At 58.1% G+C, this 21445-nt stretch overlaps 6 protein-coding genes across 6 annotated transcripts; 2 read left to right on the top strand and 4 right to left on the bottom strand.

Annotated features, from left to right (window-relative positions):
• Positions 1–326: 326 nt before the first annotated feature.
• Positions 327–3404, bottom strand: SDRG_08342 (hypothetical protein; the record flags this gene model as incomplete). The annotated part of the gene is made up of 4 exons (XM_008614223.1): positions 327–966; positions 1015–1768; positions 1821–1937; positions 1986–3404. 4 exons carry the CDS (start codon positions 3402–3404, stop codon positions 356–358), a joined length of 2901 nt encoding a protein of 966 aa, XP_008612445.1. The 3' UTR covers positions 327–355.
• A 270-nt stretch (positions 3405–3674) lies between these two features.
• On the bottom strand, positions 3675–12404 carry SDRG_08341 (hypothetical protein). Its single transcript, XM_008614222.1, has 36 exons — positions 12044–12404; positions 11742–11998; positions 11422–11697; positions 11145–11378; positions 11012–11089; positions 10859–10952; positions 10737–10810; positions 10596–10687; positions 10404–10545; positions 10152–10357; positions 9984–10105; positions 9800–9938; positions 9543–9746; positions 9336–9502; positions 9061–9282; positions 8854–9016; positions 8449–8804; positions 8237–8399; positions 7995–8193; positions 7721–7945; positions 7567–7676; positions 7338–7514; positions 7110–7296; positions 6814–7059; positions 6501–6758; positions 6273–6446; positions 6044–6232; positions 5798–5997; positions 5533–5748; positions 5377–5484; positions 5139–5336; positions 4941–5094; positions 4633–4896; positions 4461–4584; positions 3980–4407; positions 3675–3933 (listed from the first exon to the last, which is right to left on the bottom strand). Exons 1-36 carry the CDS (start codon positions 12369–12371, stop codon positions 3778–3780), a joined length of 6930 nt encoding a protein of 2309 aa, XP_008612444.1. The 5' UTR covers positions 12372–12404; the 3' UTR covers positions 3675–3777.
• A 1321-nt stretch (positions 12405–13725) lies between these two features.
• SDRG_08340 (hypothetical protein) lies at positions 13726–14955 on the top strand (the record flags this gene model as incomplete). The annotated part of the gene is made up of 3 exons (XM_008614221.1): positions 13726–14127; positions 14169–14308; positions 14362–14955. The coding sequence occupies 3 exons, from the start codon at positions 13726–13728 to the stop codon at positions 14918–14920; spliced, it is 1101 nt and encodes a 366-aa protein (XP_008612443.1). The 3' UTR covers positions 14921–14955.
• A 708-nt stretch (positions 14956–15663) lies between these two features.
• SDRG_08339 (hypothetical protein) lies at positions 15664–17102 on the top strand (the record flags this gene model as incomplete). The annotated part of the gene is made up of 3 exons (XM_008614220.1): positions 15664–16245; positions 16297–16439; positions 16481–17102. 3 exons carry the CDS (start codon positions 15664–15666, stop codon positions 17046–17048), a joined length of 1293 nt encoding a protein of 430 aa, XP_008612442.1. The 3' UTR covers positions 17049–17102.
• SDRG_08338 (hypothetical protein) lies at positions 17059–19298 on the bottom strand. Its single transcript, XM_008614219.1, has 6 exons — positions 18602–19298; positions 18435–18553; positions 18246–18388; positions 18034–18202; positions 17551–17985; positions 17059–17500 (listed from the first exon to the last, which is right to left on the bottom strand). Exons 1-6 carry the CDS (start codon positions 19233–19235, stop codon positions 17117–17119), a joined length of 1884 nt encoding a protein of 627 aa, XP_008612441.1. The 5' UTR covers positions 19236–19298; the 3' UTR covers positions 17059–17116.
• A 291-nt stretch (positions 19299–19589) lies between these two features.
• Positions 19590–21368, bottom strand: SDRG_08337 (23S rRNA (uracil-5-)-methyltransferase RumA). The gene is made up of 3 exons (XM_008614218.1): positions 21278–21368; positions 21105–21226; positions 19590–21052 (listed from the first exon to the last, which is right to left on the bottom strand). The coding sequence occupies exons 1-3, from the start codon at positions 21338–21340 to the stop codon at positions 19762–19764; spliced, it is 1476 nt and encodes a 491-aa protein (XP_008612440.1). The 5' UTR covers positions 21341–21368; the 3' UTR covers positions 19590–19761.
• Between the last annotated feature and the right edge of the window lie 77 nt (positions 21369–21445).

Here is a 21445-nt window from a genome sequence, read left to right as displayed (position 1 = left end):
AAGCCCGTCAACGACCTCAGCCGCGGCGCGACGGTCGGCGACATTGTCACAACGATCGCCATCACGGCGATCCAGGCCGATCAGATGAACGAAGCCGCCAAGCCCTAAGAGCCAACACCCCGCACGACACCGAGAGGTGGTCCAGTTGCGTGTTGGGAGTGCTATCTAACTATATGATCCGATTCAAGTTTGCTTCAGTACCTTTGGCACCGAGCCGCGTGAGCCCTCGGATGCAAGTGTGATTGTCGCGCAGTTATGAGCACCTGCCAAACTGACGTCATGCTTGTGCGCGCCGACTCCAAGCGGGCAATGGGTATGTGCGTCGAATTATATAGTGTAGTAGTGATTAGGAGATTTACTTGCGGGGCTTTTTGGACTTGGACGACCGCGCAGTGGCCTCGAGCTCGGCAATCTGATCGAGGTAGTCGTCCGCGGACGCGAACGGCGACTTGCGCTTTCGGTCCGGCGCCGCGCCCTTCTTGGACTTGGCAGCAAATTTGGCCGTCTTGTCTTCTTGGAATACCATGTCATCCTCGTCATCCTCGTCATCCTCGTCATCGTCCATGTCATCGTCCTCGTCATCGTCCTCGTCATCGTCGTCGTCCATAAAGTCGTCGGCGTCGTCGGCGAGCGAGTGGCCGTTGGTCATGAGCAGCTCTTCGTCATCAACTTCCGACGCGTCCGAGTCCGAGTCGGGGAACTCATTCGCGAGGAGCTCGCTCGGGTCCGCGTCCTCCGCGTCCTCGTCGTCCTCGCTGTCCTCCGGCCCGCTCCAGTCGTCCATGTCGACGTCTTCGTCATCGTTGTCTTGCATAAGCCCCTCGGCCAACTGCGTGGCAAAGGCCTCGTACTCGTCGTCTTCCGAGGCGTCGCCGTCCTTGGGCTCCTTCTTGGCCTTCTTGGGCTTGCGCTTGAGACGCTCCTTGAAGAACGTGTAGAAGAACTTGTCGCTCTCCTCGACGTTGCCTACGATGTCATCATCAGGAACTCTGTCGTTGCATCGACATGGCGTACCTTCGTCTTGGTTTTGGAACTCCTCCGAGTACATGCTGGCCATCGCCGACGGCGCCGCGACGCCACGCTGGTGCGGCCCGTCTTTGGCCTTGGGCTTCTTGTTGACAAACTTGTCAAAGAAGGTTGTGAGCGTGAAGTCCGTGAGCGGGTCGCCGCTGTAGACGATCTGGCCCTCGAGCAGCTGCTTGGCAAACGTGGCCACGGACGGGTGGTAGTGCTGCAGGAACGGCTGCAGCTCCCAGAGGCACGCATTGTCCGCGCCGGCGTACAACGGGTTGCGCTTCTTGGCGTCGTACACCGTCGCGACACCGGCCTGCGACGTGGTCTGGCGCTCGGCCACCGCGTCCGCGCCGTCGAGCCCCATGGCCGCAAGCAGTGCCGCCGAGCGATCCCGCTCCGCCGCCAAGTCGGCGTCGTCTTCTTCTGGGACATTTTCAGTCGCATTGTCGTCCGACGCCGTCTCTTCATCTTCGTCATCGTCGTCATTGGTAGCCTTGGTGACGGCCGTCGCGTCGGTGGCCACGACGCTCACATCGCTGGCTTCGGCCATGTCGATCATACCGCGGAGGCGCGGGTTGTGGGCCATGACCTGCGACACGAGGTAGAGCGAAGCACACGCAAAGGCCGGCGCCATCGTATAGGCGACTTGCAGGAGGCGCTTGATCATCGCATTGACGCGCGCGGGCGAGACGTCCGACTTCATGGCGCGGAAGAGGACGTTCAAAAACATGGTGTGCTTGGAGGTCGTCGGGAGCTACGCGTCGCGTGCGATTAGCCACCATAGACTCCAGCGCAACCAATTGTACCTTGGGGTCCAAGAGCTTGGCGTACAAGGCCGTGTAGAAGCGGTCGGGCACCGAGGTGGTCGAGTTCATGACTTGGAAGAGCAGCATGAGCGCTTGGACACTTGTGCTAAAATGCGCCTAGGTCGAGGCTAAATACACGCAACAATGGACACTATTGTCTCGTACCGTGTGGACCACGCGGAACATGGTGTCGATCTCCGACTGAAAGTCCGCCGACGTGCACTCGGCGTACGGGAACGAGCGGTTGACGCCGACAAGCAGCGCCGAGAGGAGCTTGCGCTCGAGACCACCGGCTTCCGAGCCCGTGCGGTGAACTTCCTTTGTGAAGAGGCCAAAGTAGACCTTAATGAGGTGGGTCGCCAGCGTCTTGTCCTTGGCGTCCAGATACAGCTGGTTCAAGAAGAGCACGGCGTTGTACTTGGTGCGCTCCGTGACCTTGGTGCGCGTCAAGAGCCGCTCGACGTCCGACACGACAACGCGCTTCATGACCGGGTGCGTCTTGAGCAGCTCCTGGAGCTGGTGCAGCACGTAGGCCGCGATCTTGCGCTCGGGATCGCCGAGCTTGTTGACCAGCATCGAGAGCAAGACCGCTTCTTGCTCGGGCTTTTCCGTGAGGAGCGCAACGACGGCGCGGATGCACGCGCGCTTGTGCACGTCGATGGCGTCGTTCATGCCGTTGGAGAGCACCGCGATGAGCTGCGAGAAGGCCATCTTGATGCAGTGCTCAAAGTACCAGATGACGAGGTGCTGCAAGGTCGCGTCGGGGCGGTGCAGCGGCTGCTGGTGGAAGAAATGGAGCTTACGGTCGGGAAGGAGGTTGTTGAGGAAGAGATCCTTGAGCGAGTCGACGGCCATTTGCGACTCGCGGCGCGACTTGTTCTTAGCCATCGTCACGAGCTGGCTGAGGCGCTGGAGGTTGTGGATCGGCGACCCCTGGATCGCGAGCGTCGTTGCAGCGATTCGATCGGCCAACGTACCGGACTTCATCATCGTCTTGAGGTACTTGTCGTCGCTCGAGAGGCTGCCCTTGGACTCGAGCGCCTTAAGCTGCTTCTCCATGGCCGACTCGGCCAGCTTGCGCTTCTCCTCAACAATCGGGTCGTTGGGCTTGTACTTGGGCGCATCGTTTGTCGCCTTGCTCGCCGAGAGCGGCTTGACGGCCAAGTGCCACGCGACGGCGTTGTCCTTCATGTTCTTGAGCATGAGCGCGAGCTTTTCGTTGGGCTGCGTGTCTTCGGCCTCGACAACAATGTGACCCTTCTTGCCCGACTTGGCCACTGGCGTCGTTGGCTTGCCCTGCTTTGCGTTCGGCGTCGCAGCACCCTTCTTCTCGTGTGTCTTTTGCTGGGTCTTGGGCTGGGCCTGCTGCTGCTGCGGCTTTCCCTTGGGCTGCGCGGACTTCTGCTGCAGCTGGACCTTGGGCTGCGCGGGCTTCTGCTGCGGCTGACCCTTGGGCTGCGCGGGCTTCTGCTGCGGCTTACCCTTGGGCGCATCCTGCTTCTTGGCATGGACAGGCTTGGCCGTCGCCGGCGCGGGCTTGGCGCCACCCGCAGCCTTCTTCGGTCCCTTCTTGTTGTTGCCCATGGCCCAATTTGTAGATGACCATTCATCGCGAGCCAACGCCGTATCCGGATGTACAGACCCCAGTGATTGGTCGGGGCCAGATCCGGAAAAGGTGCGCGACCCAATTGCATATTTTTACCTCTATGTTTGTAATGTCTTCTCTGAAAGTCGAAAAAACGCTCCCACAAAGGCATGCATATTTATCGCTGACCTACTGGTCCCTCGCACGCCTGACGTGGCACGCTGAGCGACGTCGCTTTGCTCGACGCCGCTGAAAGGACACGTCGAAATGGGAGTACAGACGAATTAGCTTAGACGTTCATGTAGCAACATAATGTCATACTATGAAGACTAGAAAACACAAGATTAAATACGATATGCAGATTGGGCGGTGCTAAAACGCCGTGTTTTTCGTTGACCCGGTCGGGGTCGACGGCGTTTGGAGCGTCGCGTCGCCAGAGATGTAGTCGACGAGGTATGTGTCGAGGTTGGCGTTGGTAAAATCAATGTTCTTGTGGAACTCAAAGGCCAGATCCGGGCAGACACTTGCCTACACAAACACAGTAGTGAGGAGGCGGCTCTCGTGTCGGGCGGACCTCGTGCTGCACGTCCTGGGAGACGAGGATGCGCCCGGGCACTCCGTTGGTCTCCATCTCATTGCCCGTGAGCACGTCGGGTCCCCACATGTCGTAGCGCAGCGTGGACGTGCCAATGACGCCGGCAATGATGCTCCCGAGGTGAATGCCGATGCGCATCTGGAGCGGCTCGCCGCTGTTGGGGTCATTCACCTTCTTGACCTCCTCTTGCATATCGCTCGCCATGCGAATGAGGTTCCGGAGGTGCGTCGACGTGGTGTCCAGAGACTTGGGCGCGCCTTTGGAGCCCGACCCGTCGTCGAACGTCGACCGGCTCAGCACTTGGGCTTTCAGGTCATTTGTTGAGACCGTATTGAGGCTCACGTCTGCATACGGCAAGCCCGACACGATCACATACGCGTCCCCAATCGTTTGGACTTTGAAAACGCCTGCACCCATGTCAGACAATCTGTCCGACTTGCACAATCATTTGAGGACCGACCGTGCTTCTCGGTGAGCTTGTCGAACGCCGTGAAGAGCGAGTCGAGAATGTGGACGACCTTGTCCGTGTCGGCGCGCGCCGCGATCGAGGTAAACCCTTTGATGTCGGAGAAGAGGATCCCCACCTATTCAGTGCTCTAAGCTCCCAGTGTACCCCAATGCATGGCACGGACGTGATGGTGCTGGTCGCAGACCGTGTCCCCGTCCTTGAGCTGCGTCACGAGCGACTGCGGAAGCATTTTGTAGAGCATTTGGTCGGCTTTCTTGGTCTCGAGCTGCGTGCGCGTCTGGAGCCAGTACTTGCGGCGTCCGAAAAACTCGTTGTCGCGCCGGGCCATGACGTTCGAGAGACCGATAAAGAGCGTGATCGCGAGTGGGTAAATGCGCAGCTTCTCGGCGTCCGATATCGTGGACGATTCGTAGTTGAGCTGCAGCGTCTAGAAATAGTGTTCGAGGTATATCCTCCAGATGAACGTAGTACAAAGTAGATAATGCCGCTGCCGCTCACGAGAAGACTGTTGATGAGCAGCACGGATGGGTACAAGAGCGAGCCGCCGAACGACGCAAGGAACATGACAATGATGATGTCGAGGCAGAGGTACGAGTAGAGAATGCTCGCTTGCTCCGATATCCAGCTACATCGATACGTCGAAAACACACAAAGAAGCAAAGACTCTACCGAAGGAGGTTGGGCATGAAGAGGACGACCGCGATCAAAACGTATAAGACCAATAGCCGGTGGTTCTGGCGGTGCGACGCGCGCATGACGCCGTCTGGCACGACCAGCGACGACAGCTTGCGCTTCGCGTGGTACTCGCTGTACTCATACCACGCGATGAGCACGACAACCGCGGCGCGCGCGAATTGAAACGCAACCCTACACCGTATCAGTGCACCTCATATAACGTTGTGGCTACATGTAGCTGTGGCACGACGCGCACGTCGTCACGTAAGCGTCATGGAGGACGTCGCGGAGCACTGCGTAGAGTATGTAGACGCCAAGGGCCAGTACCGTGCGGCGCGTCCTAGTCAAGATCCTCGCACCTCGACAAGGTTTCATCAGCAAGCAGTACCCCGCGCGGTGCTCGACCACGATCGCCCGCAGGTAGGCTATTTCGTACGCAGCGTCCTTGAAATGCAGCCAGCGCAAGTCGATCTGCGACTTCATCTCGAGCTCCTTGGCCGCAATGCTCTCGTTGGCGGCGCTTGGCGGCTCGCGGACGCAGTCGAACGTGCGCTGGAGCGACTCGATGCAGCGAGTTGCGATCGCTCGCAGACACTGTGCGCTTCTACCGAACGGCGTGATACGGCATTATACCGATTTCAAAAAGGACCTACTCGGTGGGTTCGCGCATATTGGGAATGCTCACACGACGCGACTCGACGTGCTTGCCCGCGTCCCAATGCCCACGGCACGCACGCTCGGCGAGTGCGGTCGTCGGGCGGCCGAGCAAGAAGGTCTTCATTTGACCTTTGCCCTTGGCTTCCACCGTGCGTTCTTCAAAGTGAAAGTCGCTGCGGATCTTCTCAAATGTCATCTAATGCCACCATAGTTGCCGCATACGACTGGTTGAGATGGGCGACCTGCGAGAGCTGGATGTGGCCCGTAATTCCTGTGCTTTGCATGCGCGAGGCCGTGTTGACTGTGTCGCCAAAGAGCGAAAACTGCTGCTTCTTCATGCCCACGAGCCCGCTAATGACGCGCCCCGAGTGAATGCCGATCCGAATGCGGATGCCGTTGCCGCTGCTGGCCTTGCACTTGGCCACGACCGCCTATCACTCGTAAACATATGTTTTGGGAATGTAGGTAGACCATCATTTCGTGTGCCATGGCCGCGGTCCGGATCGCAGCCTCGCGGCCCTTCTCGCTGTCTTGGAGCCCAGCGCAGGCAAAGTACGTTTTGCCAACAGTCTCCATTTTGCGCAAGCCGTGCTTGAGGCACAGCTGGTCGAAGAGCGAATAGATGCGGTCGAGGAGGCTCACCATCTACAGCGCAATATTGTCGTATTGGCTGATGCGATGAAATATGCATATATGTACCTGCGTCGGTGAGTAGTGCTTGAAGAGGTAGCCAAAGTCCGCAATGTCGCAGAAGAGGAGCGTCACGTCCTTCTCTTCCTCGGAAATGAGTGTGTCGCCCGACTGCATGCGCTTGACCACGTGTTCGGGCAACATGTTGTTGAGGATTTCTGTGCTGCGGCGCTCTTGGTAGAGCAAAATACGGTTTTGTAAAAAGTCCCGGCGCATCGTGGCTTGGAGGTTGTAGCCGCCAAACGCCGCCATGCCAATCAGAATGAGCTACACAGACAATGAATTTTGTGTTTCAAAATGGGGATTTCAAAATATATAGTACCATGAAGAGCATAAAGAGCGTGTCGTCGATTGCGGAATTCTCACTCGACGCTGCAATGTGGTTCAAGCCGAGGTACCCCGAGAGTAAAAAATACAAAAAGTTGAAGAACGCCAGCCACGTCGCAATGACAAACTTGACGCGCACGACCGAATAGAGAATAATGGTGAAGATCGTGACGGCAAATTTCCCCGTGTACTTGATCGCTTGCGTAAACACAATACCAGCGATCGCCAAGGGCACCGCAACCTAGCAATAAATTTAAATGAAATTTTTCAATCAAAATGCAGTGAAAATACCGAGTATTGGTAGTGCCGGTGAAAGAACGACGTGCGTGTGTAGGCAATGTACACCAGCGCCGCAATGAACATGGCGACGCGGTACGGCCAGAGGTTTTCGTCGCCTTCGCCATAGTACTCGACAAATGCATACGGCGGCAGCGCGACGACGACGACCGACATGAGCGTTCGAATCCGGCGCGCCTCGCTGTGCCCACCATAAGATTTTTCGCAAATTGTACGACGAACCGAAGGGAAAAGTTGATGTTGTACTCGTGCTCGAGCTCTTCGTTCTCCTCGCCCATAAACTCGAGCGTGATCGGGTGAATCGCGGGCTGCGCCGTGGCCGAAATGACCTTGTCCTGGTCGTCGCTGCGATGGGCGCCGATCTCCCGCGCAATGGCTTTTTCCATGCGCACCAAGTGTCTAGAGACAAGAAGACATATAGTATGAGATGTCAACCATCTACTTTGCGCACCGGCACAGCTCTTCGTGCTCCGTCGATGACGCGTCGTGCTGTTTTGTCCAATCGCCGAGCGGGTTGTTGGCCAAAATCCACGTTTTGGAGCTGCTTGTGTGCACTTTGGGCTACGGATATCAATGATTTTTTTGTTTCAATTGGAACAACGGACCGTGGTTTCGCAAGCGCTGTTGTTGTCGAGGCAGCAGTCGATTTCTTCGATAATGTCTTGGTTCGTTGGCAAATACATGCGCTGGAGATACATGACAATAATGTCCACAATCAACGACGCAAACGAGACGGGCACGATGACGAGCCAGAACTGTGCCGTGCCAAAAAGCACTTTACCGAGACCACAAAAGTCGCTGACCGGGGAAATCGGCACCCACACGTAGGCCTACGTCGATGCTTCTGTTCAGGATGCGTCGTCACATCGCCAAAGGTACCTGCGAGTACGAGAGCACAAACAAAAAGTAAATGAGCGGCCCCGAAATGATCGAGAGGTAATGGTAGCGCGTCCAGCGGTGCATGCGCTGCATGACCATGGCCGCTTTCATTGTCACGGTGACGACGAGGACGCCGTAGACAGCCGTGCCGTAGAGAAAGACACTCGAGTTGGGGAGCGACGACCCGTCGACAATGTACCTACCGTCATAGTATCGTACGGTGTGGAATGCGAAATTTGTACACAAAATAGGTCCCGAGCATAAACACCAGAAATGAGTGCAAAAGTGCGTTCACGACCCACACGCGCATCTTCTCAATGTTGAGCTCTTGGCCTTTCTGGTTGTTGCGAAAGATGAACGGATAGAGCAGCACGGTCTCGGAGCTAATGTCTTCGTCCGTGATGCCTAATTGTCATTTTTTACATAGTACAACACTGGAAATAAGAAATGATACCGAGCACGAGGATCGGGAAGAGCGTGTAGAGAACGTTCCAGCCCACAATCAGGTATGACTCGTACATGGTCTGACCCGAGTACCCGTTGTAAAACGAGTAGCAGAAGAGCGTCATGATGAGCGCCATGTTCTTGTAGAACGAAAAGAGAATCACGATCGAGACGCGCCGGTAGTTCCACCGGCCGTGCGCCAGAATCAGACGCGATAAGAACCGGAATTGGCCAATCGCAAAGTCGGCGCTGCGGACAGCTTGCATGCCCTCGTGTCCGTAGATGCCGACACCAATGTGCGATTCTTGGATCATGCTCACATCGTTGCCGCCGTCACCGACCGCCATCGTGACGGGCCGACCCTTGCTGTACATTCGGTGAGATCGGTGTCTTTAATACCGATAGGTAGTCGAACCTTGTCTTGATGAGTGCAACGATCTGTGCCTTCTGAAGCGGCGAGAGGCGGCAGGCAATCACCGAGCAGCACTGCGTCACGAGCTGCATAAAGATGCTGTCGTTGCCACCGCCCATGACGCTGAGCTCGGCGGGGTCGTCGACCGTCAGCGATGCTCGAATTTCTATTCAAGATTCAGCAACCGCAACACATCGCGTTGGCCCATACGACGTTGGGAGTCCTTGTCACGGACTTCGGGTGCGGCGTCTAGCGAGCTCTCATTGCCACCACGACCGCTCTCAGGAGGTACGAGGGCATCGCTTGACGTGTATCGCCCCATGGTCGGTGCAGGCTCGGGCGACTCGTCGGCTGGCGCCAAGAGGCATTCGAGTGCCTCGCCGTTGATGACAAGTGCAATGTCGTGTGACGGGCGCCCCGGGTGCCAGATGCCTACGTGGAATATCACGTCATCGATGATGTGATCCGTGCCGCCACAAAGGTACCGGCTTTGCGCAGCTTTTTGCGGGCGTTGGCAATTTGGTAGAGACACGCGGCTTTGGTTTTTTCGTTGACAACGACCAAGTGCGACTGATCGGTTAGGAGACCGCACGAGTTGGCTATGGAGATTGCTGTCTCGTCCTTGTCCCCCGTGAGCATCCAAATATTGATCCTATCGAGCGTCAGCCACAGCAGTCGAGTTCGCTTTGTACCCCGCGTTGCTCAGCGTCTGAATGCAGTGCGTGACGCCGTCTTGGAGCTGATCTTCGACGCCCGTGGCGCCGAGGAGCGTGACGCCTGTCTCCATGCAGCGTGCGCACTCGATGAGCTTTGTGTCGCGGTCCACGAGGCTCGTCTTGGCCTTGGTGTACGCTTCAAACCACGAGCTGTACTCGGCGCGAGTCAGTCGCTTGTACCTATTCAACAATCACGGTCCATATCGAAGCATATAAGTAATCGGCAAATGTACCCAAACACGAGCGTCCGCAGCCCCATCGACGCAAAGTAGTGAATGTGCAAAGCCATGGCCGGCGGTTTGAGCTGCTGACCGTATGGCACGGCACTCGCCATCATGGCGGTGTCGGCGCCTTTCGTAAACATCCAAATGCCTACTGTTCTTGTCAGCACGTATGCAGACGCATCACGTGACACACCGTCGTCATCCTCGCTGGTCGGCCGCGGCGACGTCTGGCGCACAATGATCGACATGCACTTGCGCGTCGAGTCGAATTCGTTGAGCGCTAAAATGTCGTACGTCTCGTCGTCGCCAAAGATGCTACGCGCTCCGTAAGCGCTTGTTTCACTTGAAAATAAGATCGTACTTGATGGTGACCGAGTTGATGGAGCGCTGGCGGCAGCGGCAGTTGAACTCGATCGCGGCCACCAAGAGCGCCGCCTCGTCCGGCGACGATGCGCGAATCTCGTCATCGGGGGCGATCGTCGCCGTGTGGCAGAGCAAGAGGCACCGGAAAAAGGTCTGTGTGAGCTCGCCTTTCGTGAGCGGCGTATCCCCGAGCACAACCGACGACTACAAATTGGGTATGTCATTGTGACAGCTCCAAACCCAAACATACGGGTTGACACGCAACGTCCGACGTGGGGTTGGAGCCGATTGACGCGAGGTTGTCATAGTGCTGCACGTCGGCTTGAAACATGCGCAGACGCGCGGCGACGCGTTCGGCATTTTCCTTTTCCTTGCGCCGCATCGAATTTTCACTAATGCGATATTGCAATAAGAATACTGAATCAGGAAAGTCGGGACCCACCGCGCGAGGAGAGCGACGGCGTTGGGCTGCGACGGTCGCTTGGCAAAACTAGCATCGATAATGCCCTTCATCGACCGCTTCCGGGGTGGCGGCTATGCGAGCGTGTTAGCGCCATTTTCCGATACATGCAATTTGGAGTACCCCAGGAATGCTGTCATAAATGACATTGTCGATGCTAATGACCTTGAGCACCATCTCATTTTTCGTGATGGTGCCTATCAAATCTTAAGAATCGAGACGATTTTCGGACACCAAGGACATACCAGTCTTGTCGCTGAAGAGGTATTTGATCTGCCCCACGTCTTCGTTGAGGTTGGACGTGCGCGCGAGGACGGCGCGACCCGAGACCGGGTCGATCTACACGTGTGCTGATAGTCGAAAGCTTGTGGTACACCATCGCCCCATATAAGCAATACCATTTCGGGGTCCTTTTCCATTTTTTTGGCCTGGTACCACTTGACAACTTCCAAGCTGATGTAGAGCGAGATCGGCACCTAGCAGGCTGTCGATGAGATCCTTGTCGATGGCACAATTAACAATAGGACATACCAAATTGTTGTACAGAATGAGATAAGTCACAAACGTGCTCGCAAAGGTGTTGACGTCCAGGATGCTGGACGCCACGAGGAGCGAGAGGTACGTTGTCGAGTTGAGCCGCGTGCGCTGGTGGCTCCACATGAGACTCAGGCCCGTCGAGAGGCAGCACACGGCAAAGAGCACGGAAAAGACGAGCAGAATACAGCGGTTGGCAATCACATCGAGACGTGAAAACTTGGACGGGGTCTGCGTACCAATGAGACGCTGTTCAAGACGAGACTACTAGTACCGCTTTGGTGTTGAGCATGAGCTTCGAGTCGGCGCCGGCAGCGACCACGACACCGATGATGTAGTCGGTGTTGCAGAGCTTCATGCCTCGGAGCACGACGTTATCAATGGTCAGCGAAATGTCCTGTTCGTCGTCCGGCCCCGCACGCAATCGCAAGACGCCGTCGAACGTGTAGAGACGTCGGTTTGGGGCCTCGCATCGGATCTCCCCTGTCATGCTGGACGGAAACGTCGTAGGCTGGAGCGGACCTGCCTTGGCCATGGGGCAGAACCGCGTCTACTTACGAATGTAGCACGATTTGCAATCGCTGAGTATTGTACCTTGAGGTTGCTTTCGCCGTCGAGGCTCGTTGTCTCCACCTGGGCTTGACCATCGTCCGCGCTCGAAGCGAGGAGGACGAGGTCGGCGGGAAATGGCTTGTTGTTGTCGACCTTGATGAGGTCGCCGACTTGGAGCTGCATCCACGTGATGCTGCGCCAGCCGACCGGCGCGTCGTAAATGAGCGTGAGTCCGTGGTTGACTTGGCGGTCGGCCTCGTGCCGCGCCTTGTCTTCGATCGCCTCCTTGATCATCGTGGCTACGTATTACTCAAAATACGATCGACATGCGCTGCTTGGTGTACCGATGAGCACGAGCATGAGGGGGCCGACAGTCGAGTACGGATTGGTCGGCGACAACTTGGTCGTGAGCTGGAGGAGCGAGATGATGAGAAAGTAGAAATTTGCGACGCGCCGGAACTGCTCAAAGAGGTTCTTGGGTAGAAAGGTCAGCACCGAGTACTTGGACGTCTTGACGACGTTGTTCGGATACTTGAGGCTGTAGCGTGCCATGGCCGCGAGCGTCGACGGCCGGTCGTTGACGTAGAGAATGCGCCCGGGGGCCGCGCCCGCCTCGAGCGACGAGCCTTCGTGCGCACTCGGACGGCGCACCGGCAGCGGCGCGACACTCATCCCAGAAAACCGATACAAGCGTCCCTTGCTGCCAAGTGGTTTTGCGACCTATTTTGGACCGGCCGTTAATTCGCGAGCGCGTTTCGACGAGGCGAAGCGTGTGGCCGGCGTCAAACAGATGCGACTATTTGGCGTAATGCGTATGGACTTTGCAGTGCTGCACAGTGATATAGCGTTGATAGTGGCTGCGGCGCCGAATCCGTGGACGAATACCATTATTCAACGGCGCTTCTCAGCTCAGGTCAGGCTCATTTACGAGCGGCAAAAGGAATGTTCGGCAACCGTGGACTGGTCAACGTCTGCCTGATGCAGCGCCTCGTCGTGTTGCGCTTTGTTGCCACTGCACATGGCACCTTCACGAGAGCGAATTACGCGCGAGCCCTTGTCCAAAAATGGTCGTCGAGGCGACTTGAGCACCAAGTTGTCGAAGTTGTCGCGAAATATTTCAACTGCCGAGGTATCCGGTTGTTGGAGGTCCTGCTCAAACAAGCAGACACGATGAGAAAGCCCGAGTCGCTACAGTCTGCAGCACCGACGCACCCACTCGAATCACAATACCCTCGCAGTGGCAAGGCCTTGCAACCCGTCACGGTCCAAAAAACTCCATCCAAGCAGATTCCGCTTGCTTAGGTCATCGACGACGACTCTGCGGTTTTATTTATGGCAATGGGCCGGCTGCGCATTCAGGCGCAGCCCGATGAAACTAGAGGCCTCTCAGCAGGTAGTCGCAGGGCTTCGCTGTGCTCAAAAGACGCGACATTGCCACGCATCCCGCGCGTATCCCGAGTCGAGATTCCCCACAGTACTCCGTCTGGGTATCAACTTGATACGGAGGGTGATTGGAGCTTTTACGGGGCCAATCAGCGCACTGTACTGTCGAAAAGCACCAAGGGATTGGCTCATTCATCTCTCTTGGCCGCTGCAGTCGTGCACTCCCAAAATGGTCTGCACCATGGAAGCACGAAGTGGTGCTCCTATAGCCTCGGCTCATGTGAAATGAACTCCTAGTGTATTCTACGGACTTGCGCTTCCGCCAACAAACGTCTTCGCTAAAACCGACAACCTTAAAAACGGAGGTGACGAATGCGACGCTAGCTGTACGGAGTAGCGTTTGTTAGGCCTAGTGCGTCGTTCGCCAAGGTGCGAAATCTCACTCGAACATCACGGCGCGGCGGCAGCTGTGTTCCCGACACGTTCGAACGTTGGACGAAGCACACCCTCGGAACTGTGCGCGGTGTAAGCTTAGTTCGTATCCGGATGCTATCGACGAAGCGTATCACGCTGGCTCGATCCACCACCGCACCTTTTCCCAATTGCTGCTTTTCACATTTTGCAGCTCACATTTCAGTTTGCCATGAAGCCAACGCTCGTTCTCAGCCTTCTGGCGCTTGTCGCAACGGTCGTTCAGAGCTCGCTCCTCTTTGTCGGCAGCCAGACGTCGCCGACGTCATCGGTCGGTCTCTCGGTGTTTGCCAACGAAAACGGTCGTCTTCGGAAGCTCCTGCATGAGACGACGACGACCACGGGCGAGATGCCCACATATATGGCAGTCTCGCACGACAGCCAGTTCCTGTACCTGACCAACGAGATCGACGCCGGCTCCGTCACGTCGTTTCGCATTGCGCGCGCGGGCGACAGTGTCGAGCTCAAGGCCCTCGGGACGGCACCCACCAAGTCCAAGGGACCCGTGCACGTCACTGTGACCAAATCAGGTCGTTTTCTTCTTGTCGCCAGCTACTCGGTCGGCAGCATCACGGTACGCGACCTCTCGTCTCACTCTATGTAAACGCAATGTAGGTGCTTGGCGTCGATGGCAACGGCTTTGCTAACTCTGTCGTTGACCAAGTGACCTTCGAAGGCGGTGCCCACGTCGTGCCGGGTCGTCAAGACGGACCGCACGCACATTGTGTGGCCCTGAGTCCCGACAACAAGTTTGCGTACGTTGTGCTTGCTTCATTGATATATTGTCTTATCATGAGTGGGCTACTAGCTTCGTCACGGACCTCGGCAACGACAAGATCATGCAGTTCAAGTTTGATGCCGCGAGCGGCAAGCTCACGCCCAACGCGCCGGCGTTCGTGGCTCTCGGGCGTGGCGCGCTGCCACGTCATTTGGCGTTTCACCCGAACGGACGCGATCTTTACCTCAACACCGAGCAGTCGAACGAGCTCATTCAATTCCAGTTCAACGCAACGTCCGGCACCTTGCGGCAGAAGAAGTCGGTCAAGACGACGACGAAAGCGAGTGGTGTCTTTACTGGCGCGCTGCATGTGGCGCCGAGCGGGAAGCACGTGCTCGTGTCCAACCGGTGGGGCAACGACGACAGTCTCGTCGTCTTCAGCGCCGACCTGACCAAGCGCATCGGGTCGTACCCGACCCAAGCTTCGGGCGCGCCCCGGGACTTTACGATTGCCAATGGCACGGTGTTTGTCGGGAATGAAAACACCAACAGCATCGACAGCTTTACACTGCACGCAAACGGTCAGCTGACGCACCACCAAGGACAAGCAACCGCCCTCTTCAAGCCGCAGGTGCTATTGCCGTACTAATATTGTCCACAAGTCTGTATGTGCTTCTACCGGTATGTGTCTGCCAAAGCTCAAAGCATTTCACCGCACATGTTGGGGCAAACAGGAGTATCTTGGCGCCCGCAAGCGTCGAGAGTGGCATTTCTCCTGATGGCAACTTGGCCCACGATGAACTTCAGGACTGGGGTCTCTTCGGCGGAGCTTTCCATCTTGCTTGTCCTTCTGCACTGTTGCCATTTGTGTGGAATCGTCCCTATCATATTCTTCCTGTGTGTTCAATCGCACGTGAAAGTGTGGTTTCAGACGTCGAAACGGAAATTTGCCATGTTTTTGCCGGAAATATCACTGCACCCTCCAGTCCCTGAGCCCATCGGCTTGCCACTCGTGCGTGCAGCTCACAAGGACCAGCAGTCCAGGCGTGAAAGCCGGCACATCGCCGTCCGCGCTCGAGCCCTTTCTCTGGGCGCGCTTTGGCGGCGGTGAGCTATAGCTCTTCAGTAGGTGTATCGTGCAACAACGCTCGCTCGACGTAATATACGTAGGATGCAAAGATACCTGCGAGGGGTACATGGTATCACGTACTAGTAGGGTCAATAAATGGGTCGATAATGTATTAAGCACTGTCGACTGGACGGAGGAGACTCGCCATTTCCATGCGTAATGCGTCTCAGGCGCTGAACCGTTGAAAACGGAGAACGAGGAGCGTCGTGGTGATGGGCAGCATGGCCTGCGCTCCTCACTCTGCGATTTGCTAACTACCTGGGATGAAGACATCGGTGTTGTACCTTTTCGCTCTGTGCGTCGCCACGACGGCGGGTTCCACACCGACACCGACGACCACGTCGACACCGACGACGCCAACCGCGCTCGAGTTTGAGCTGTTTGCGGCAACACCAGCGCCGACAACCCCCAAGCCACAGGTGGCAGCACCAATGGCGCCCAAGCCACTGGCACCGGCACCGACACCAGCACCGACACCGACACCGAAACCAATGTCGTTGTTGCTTGTTGGTGCGCAAACCGATGGCTCCAAGGCCTCCTCGCCGGGTATCACGGTCTACGATGCGAGTAAATCGCCGCTCCAGCAGCTTTTCTCCGTCTCGAGCACGCTGACGGGCAACATGCCCACGTACATGGCGCTCACGCAAGATAAGAACTACTTGTACGTCACGAACGAGGTCACAGCCGGACAGATTGTTTCGTTTGCGATCGACCGCAGCGGCGCGTCACCAACGCTCAAGCGCCTTGGCGCGATGGCGACTAACTCGCAGGGTCCCGTGCACATCGCTGTGACATCGAATCAACGCTTTGCGCTCGTTGCGAGCTACACGGTCGGTAGCATTACGGTGCGTCCTTCGTCTCGTCAAAGCCTCTGGAAGAACAGCTGCGGTGCGTAGGTGCTGGCGATCGATCCTGCAACCAAGGTGGCCAACCGCATTGTGAGCCAGGTGGTCTTTCCCGGCGCCGCGCGCGTCGTGCCGGGGCGTCAAGATAGCTCGCACGCGCACTGCGTCACGCTGAGCCCCGACAACAATTATGCGTACGCTGCTCGTGTCCGGAAATGTGGACTTAGACTTCTAGGTTTGTCACGGACCTCGGCAACGACAAGATCATGCAGTTCAAGTTTAACCCGACGACGGGCGCGCTCACCGCCAACTCGCCAGCGTTTGTAACTGTCAGCCCGGGCGCGCTGCCACGTCATATGGCGTTCCACCCCAACAACCAGCAGCTCTACTTGGTGACCGAGCGCAGCAACCAAGTGCTTCGCTTCAGCTATGCGTCCACGTCGGGGCTCCTGACCTTGGCGAAAGCCGTCAAGACGACGCAGGTCGCGGGTGTTCTCACGGGTGCGATTCGCATCACGGCCGACGGCCGCTACGTCCTCGTTACGAACCGGTACGGCGGGTCGACACCGGGCGACAGCATCGCCGTGTTTGACGCCGACCTCAAACCGATCGGTGACTACGTTCTAAAAGCTTGGGCGGGCGCGCGGGACTTTGCCCTTGGCGCCAACAACACGGTGATCGTCGGCGAGGAGAACACCAACACGTTCGAGACGTTCCTGCTCCAAGCCAACGGCCAGCTCGTGCCCACCAAGGTGGTGCAGCCATCGCTCTTCAAGCCCCAAGTGCTTCTTCCGTTGTCCTAAACGTAAACAGCTGCAACACGAGACAGTATTTCCTTAATTCAAGCGAGGACCTCCAACTTCTCTTCCACTTACGACGAGCACGACACCATGAGCGGCGGGGCGCTCGGGTCCAATGGTGTCGCGTACAGCGCGCTGTCGCACGAGAGACCGTCCTCAAAGGGGTGGAGGAGCAGGTGCAGAATGTGTTGCACCGATGCGTCGTCATCGCGCTCGGCCGCCTCGATCACCGCCTGCGCCACATGGTTGCGGAGCGTAAACTTGGGGTTGACCGCGTTCATGGCCCGGTGCCGGTCGTCGTCCGACGCCGAGTTTTGTTGCACGAGCAGCGCCGCATACGCATCTACCCACGCGCGCCACTTGGCGGCCTGCACGTCCCGGAACGACGCGTCCGTCCAGTCGCTCGTGAGCAACTTCGAGTACGCGGTGATGTCCTCTTGGAGTTTGGCGAGCACCTAACACAGGCGACAGATAAGAGAATGCGGCTGCTGCTACGTTCAGCAACCTCGGCGTCGATGCCGTACTGTGCGGCGCGCGCCGGGCTCTTCTCGAGCAGATCCCGCAGGTGCACAAGCTGCGCGGGCGACACGCTCGGTGCGCGGGCTGCCTTGGTTTGCGCCAGCGTGTGCGACACACTTGTGAGGCCTTCAACGACGTCGTCGGTCGTCGCGGCGTCGGCCGTGCGAAGCTGCGAGAGGGCCCGGAAGGCGCAGGTGAAGTCGGCGCGCGTTTCGGTGAGCGTCGACCACCACGCACCAATGACCTCGCGCGACGTCCCGTCGGCCAGCAGCCCGAGCTTGGCGTGCACGAGGGCGGAGAATTCGGTAGCGTACACCTCGTCAAACGTCGCCTCGACGAGCGCGTGGAGCGCGTCCAGCATCGGCGGCGGCAGCAAGTGCGTCAGCTGCGACACCAGGTTGTGAAGGTTCCACTTGCAAATCTAGAGCCAGCTCAACAATCCTCTGCGAGGATGGGACGAGGTAGGTACCTCGGGCTGCTCCGCGTAGGCGTACCGACCCGACGAGTCGGACGTGTTGCAAATGTGCTGCGGGTCGAAATGCTCCATAAAGCCGTACGGGCCATAGTCGAGCGTATCACCCACGATGCTCATGTTGTCCGTGTTGAGTACGCCATGGCAAAAGCCGACTGCTTGCCACCTAGAGCCATTTCGTGTCGTCACAGGAAGAGAGTTTGACGTACTTGGCCACGAGCCGCGCCGTGCGCTCGCAGAGCGCTTGCAGGAAAGCTTGCGTTTTGTCCTCAAAAGCCATCTCGGGCGATAGTCCATAGTACGTCTCGGCCACGAACGATACCATGGCGCGCAGCGTGGCCTCTTTAGTGTCCTACAATGGTCGATGAGGATACAAGAGGAGGAGATGGACCAAGCACCGTGGGCAGATCGGCGCTCGGACCGCTCCGACCCGTCGTCGCGTCCACTGGCTTGAAGAGCTCGAACGAGCCAAACCGAATAAAGGTCTCGGCAATGCGCAAGACGGTGGCGACGGGCTCTGCATGATGTCAGTGAATGCAGAGAGCGTGCAAGAGGCAGTGCGTACCGTGGCTGGCGTTGCCGTCGTAGAATTTGTCGCGAAGGACCGTCTCGGACGTCGAGACCGCGACGCCGCCCGCGCGTGTCGTTGGGATACCTAGCGCGTGCATGTGCTCGCTGGCCAAGAACTCGCGCAGCGTCGAGCGCAGCACCTTGCGCCCGTCGGCCGTGCGCGAGTAGTTTGTCAGGCCCGCGCCCTTGAGCTGCGCCTCATAGCCGGGCACGCCGCCGAGGAGAATCGCAGCGCCGTCGCCGAGCTGGCCGGAAAAGTGGCCAAACTGATGCCCTGCGTAGCAGTGCGCGAGGCCTTCGAGCGACCCTGTGCCAGCAATGAGATGCAGCCACGATGTCTTCTCGTCGTCGCTGAGCTTGGCGATCGGCGGCGCGTCTGCTGGCTGCAGCAACTGAAGCGCGCTAGGTGCAATGCACACGAGCTTGGGCTGTGGCAGCGGCGTGCAAATGGCCTTGGTGAACGACGCGCCGGGCACCTTTGCCCGTGGCTTGCGCGGGTCGACGCTCTCGTCGCGCTCAACGCGGAAGCCGCTGCCGTCGCGCGCCGCCGTGTGCTCGAGCGAGAGGTGAACCTTGATCAGCGGGTCTGAGATCGATGCCATGCTGCGTCGGAGGTGCGTCGGGCGCATGTACTGTGAGAATGACGACGACGACGCCTGACTTCCACGCAAAACGTTGCCCGAAGGATCGGGATTTTCACCGTGTGATTTTACACCGTGTGTTTTTCCGCGAGTATAATCACGCACCAAGTGAGGCTCGAGCAAGCACCCTACTAGTACAGTATATGCAAAAGGATAACCTCTCAGATTTAGCACGAGAGGCGTCTCTAAGCGCTAGAGTAGCGGATGTGAGCGTCTCCGGTTGAGGCCTGGGCCAACATAGGCAGCTACAGGCAGCTAAGAGCGTTGCGCCAACTTCACTCCTGCACACAAATTTTTCGCGGTATTCCCTCCGGGCTCTGCGTTGGCTACATTGACAGCTAGCTACGGTGCCCGCAGCAAGGACTACGGTGGATTCGTTAAGATGCGTTATTGCTATGCATCCCAGCAGGCCCAGTGAGAACATGCCGACCTTCGCGGCGGCTCGGGGCGTTTGCTGGCGATTTTACACGTGCGAAATGAATTTTCACGTAAATTTCGAAGCAAAATTCGAACGCTATGCTTTCCGCAAGACGACAATGTTTTCGACGTGCGGCGTGTGCGGCAGCATGTCGACGGGCTGGATGAGCGAGGCGCTGTAGCCGGCCGCGAGGAGCTTCTCGAGGTCGCGCGCCTGGCTCACCACGTTGCACGACACGTAGATGATCTCGTCCGGCGCCACGGTCGACGTCAAGAACGAAATGAGCTCGGCGTTGAGCCCGGCGCGCGGCGGGTCGACGATGACCACGTCGGGGTGCGGAAGGCCGTCGGGGATGCCGTCGGCTAGGACGTCTCTGCACAGAAACGACATCTTTTCAGCAACGCCATTGTCCTCGGCGTTGGCGCGGGCGTCGATAATGGCGTCTGGTACGACATCAATGCCTACCACGTGGGCGCAGTGGTCGGCCACGCAAATCCCAATCGAGCCGACGCCGCAAAAGAGGTCCCAGACCACCGGCGGCGTCGACCGGGCTTGCAGCGCGCCGGCCACGTGCGCGTAGAGCACGGACGCCATGGCCGTGTTGGGCTGAAAGAATGACTGCAGCGAGACGCGAAACTCCTTGTGCAGAATCGTGTCCTTCATAAACGACCGGCCGTGTACGACGCGGTGCGTCTCACGCGGTCGCTGTCCGTCGTGGCGCTTGCGGAACCGACGCACCATTTCATCGTCCATAAACTGAACGACCGACACAATGTTCGAGGCGTTGTCAGCGGTTGCGAGCAGTGCGTCGACGACGGCTGCGACGGCCGGTGCCGTATCGTCGTCGATCGTTGCCGTGCCGAGACCGAGGAGCACTTCTGTGCTACCACCGAGCGTCGACCCGACGCGGACGACGAGGTGGCGAAGAAACCCCGTGTGTTTGAGGTAATCGTACGCTGGCAACGCACGACAGACGCGCCAAAGGGTCGTCACGAGGCGGTTCCCGACGTCCGACTGTAGCGCGCAATGGTCGATGGCCACGACGCGGCCGTCCCAGCGCCGCGCTCCTTTCGACTTGGGGAAGAGTCCGAGCGTCGCTTGGTGTGTATCCTGCACCGTATCGAGCAGCGTGAGCCAGCGACCCGCGCTGTACGTAAACTCCATCTTGTTGCGGTAGCCAAACGCAGACGTGGCACGCGCCATGGGCGCGACGTCCGACGTACCCAGCGTCGTTTGAATCGCCGCTTGCTTGGCGGCCACTTGCTTGGCGTACGGGTAGTGTTGAGTTTTGCAGCCGCCACAGTTGTCGAAAACAGAGCAGACGGGCGCGACAAAGTCCGGGCTCTGGGCGACCAGCTCCATCTGCGCCACGCGGGCAGGCACGACGCTACGATTGCGCTGCGATACAGACACTATACACGCGGTGAAGTTGCCTCTACCTGTCTTGGAGCACGCGGCCCTTGATGTGCTGGCCTGGAATCGCGCCATTGACCGCGCACAGGAGGCCGGTCGCCGCGTCCTTCCCGACGCCGAGCCCGTGGATGTCGAGCGACTCGATCGTCTACCAGCAGCGATATCTCATCATCGCCACATAGCAACCAGCAGGGAGTACCACGTCGACGAGCTGCCGCGCCTTGAGCTTCCGGCGCACGTCGGTCGAGAGGCGTCGGAGCATGTTGCGCTTGATGCCAATAATGTTGCGGCAGCAAATGGACCAATCAAAACGCAGCAATTCAAGTCGCTGCACGGCCAAGTTGCCGTCAAGGTCAAGCAGGCATGC

The sequence above is a fragment of the Saprolegnia diclina genome (assembly GCF_000281045.1).
Source record: "Saprolegnia diclina VS20 unplaced genomic scaffold supercont1.25, whole genome shotgun sequence".
Classification (NCBI taxonomy): domain Eukaryota; phylum Oomycota; class Saprolegniomycetes; order Saprolegniales; family Saprolegniaceae; genus Saprolegnia; species Saprolegnia diclina.
This window is presented reverse-complemented; position numbering and strand designations above follow the sequence as displayed.

Excerpts from the sequence above, each read along its gene's own strand:
- SDRG_08341 (XM_008614222.1), bottom strand. The coding sequence starts at position 12,371 with ATGAGTGTCGCGCCGCTGCCGGTGCGCCGTCCGAGTGCGCACGAAGGC. Across the intron at positions 7,060-7,109 it reads ACCGGCACTACCAATACTCG|GTTGCGGTGCCCTTGGCGAT; the intron begins GTATTTTCACTG and ends ATTTATTGCTAG. Across the intron at positions 5,998-6,043 it reads GCCACATCCAGCTCTCGCAG|ATGACATTTGAGAAGATCCG; the intron begins GTCGCCCATCTC and ends TGGTGGCATTAG.
- SDRG_08338 (XM_008614219.1), bottom strand. The coding sequence starts at position 19,235 with ATGCGCCCGACGCACCTCCGACGCAGCATGGCATCGATCTCAGACCCG. Across the intron at positions 18,554-18,601 it reads CGACGGCAACGCCAGCCACG|AGCCCGTCGCCACCGTCTTG; the intron begins GTACGCACTGCC and ends GACATCATGCAG. Across the intron at positions 17,501-17,550 it reads AGTACGGCATCGACGCCGAG|GTGCTCGCCAAACTCCAAGA; the intron begins GTTGCTGAACGT and ends CGCCTGTGTTAG.
- SDRG_08337 (XM_008614218.1), bottom strand. The coding sequence starts at position 21,340 with ATGCTCCGACGCCTCTCGACCGACGTGCGCCGGAAGCTCAAGGCGCGG. Across the intron at positions 21,227-21,277 it reads CGCGGCAGCTCGTCGACGTG|ACGATCGAGTCGCTCGACAT; the intron begins GTACTCCCTGCT and ends CGCTGCTGGTAG. Across the intron at positions 21,053-21,104 it reads GGCCGCGTGCTCCAAGACAG|CGTCGTGCCTGCCCGCGTGG; the intron begins GTAGAGGCAACT and ends GCGCAATCGTAG.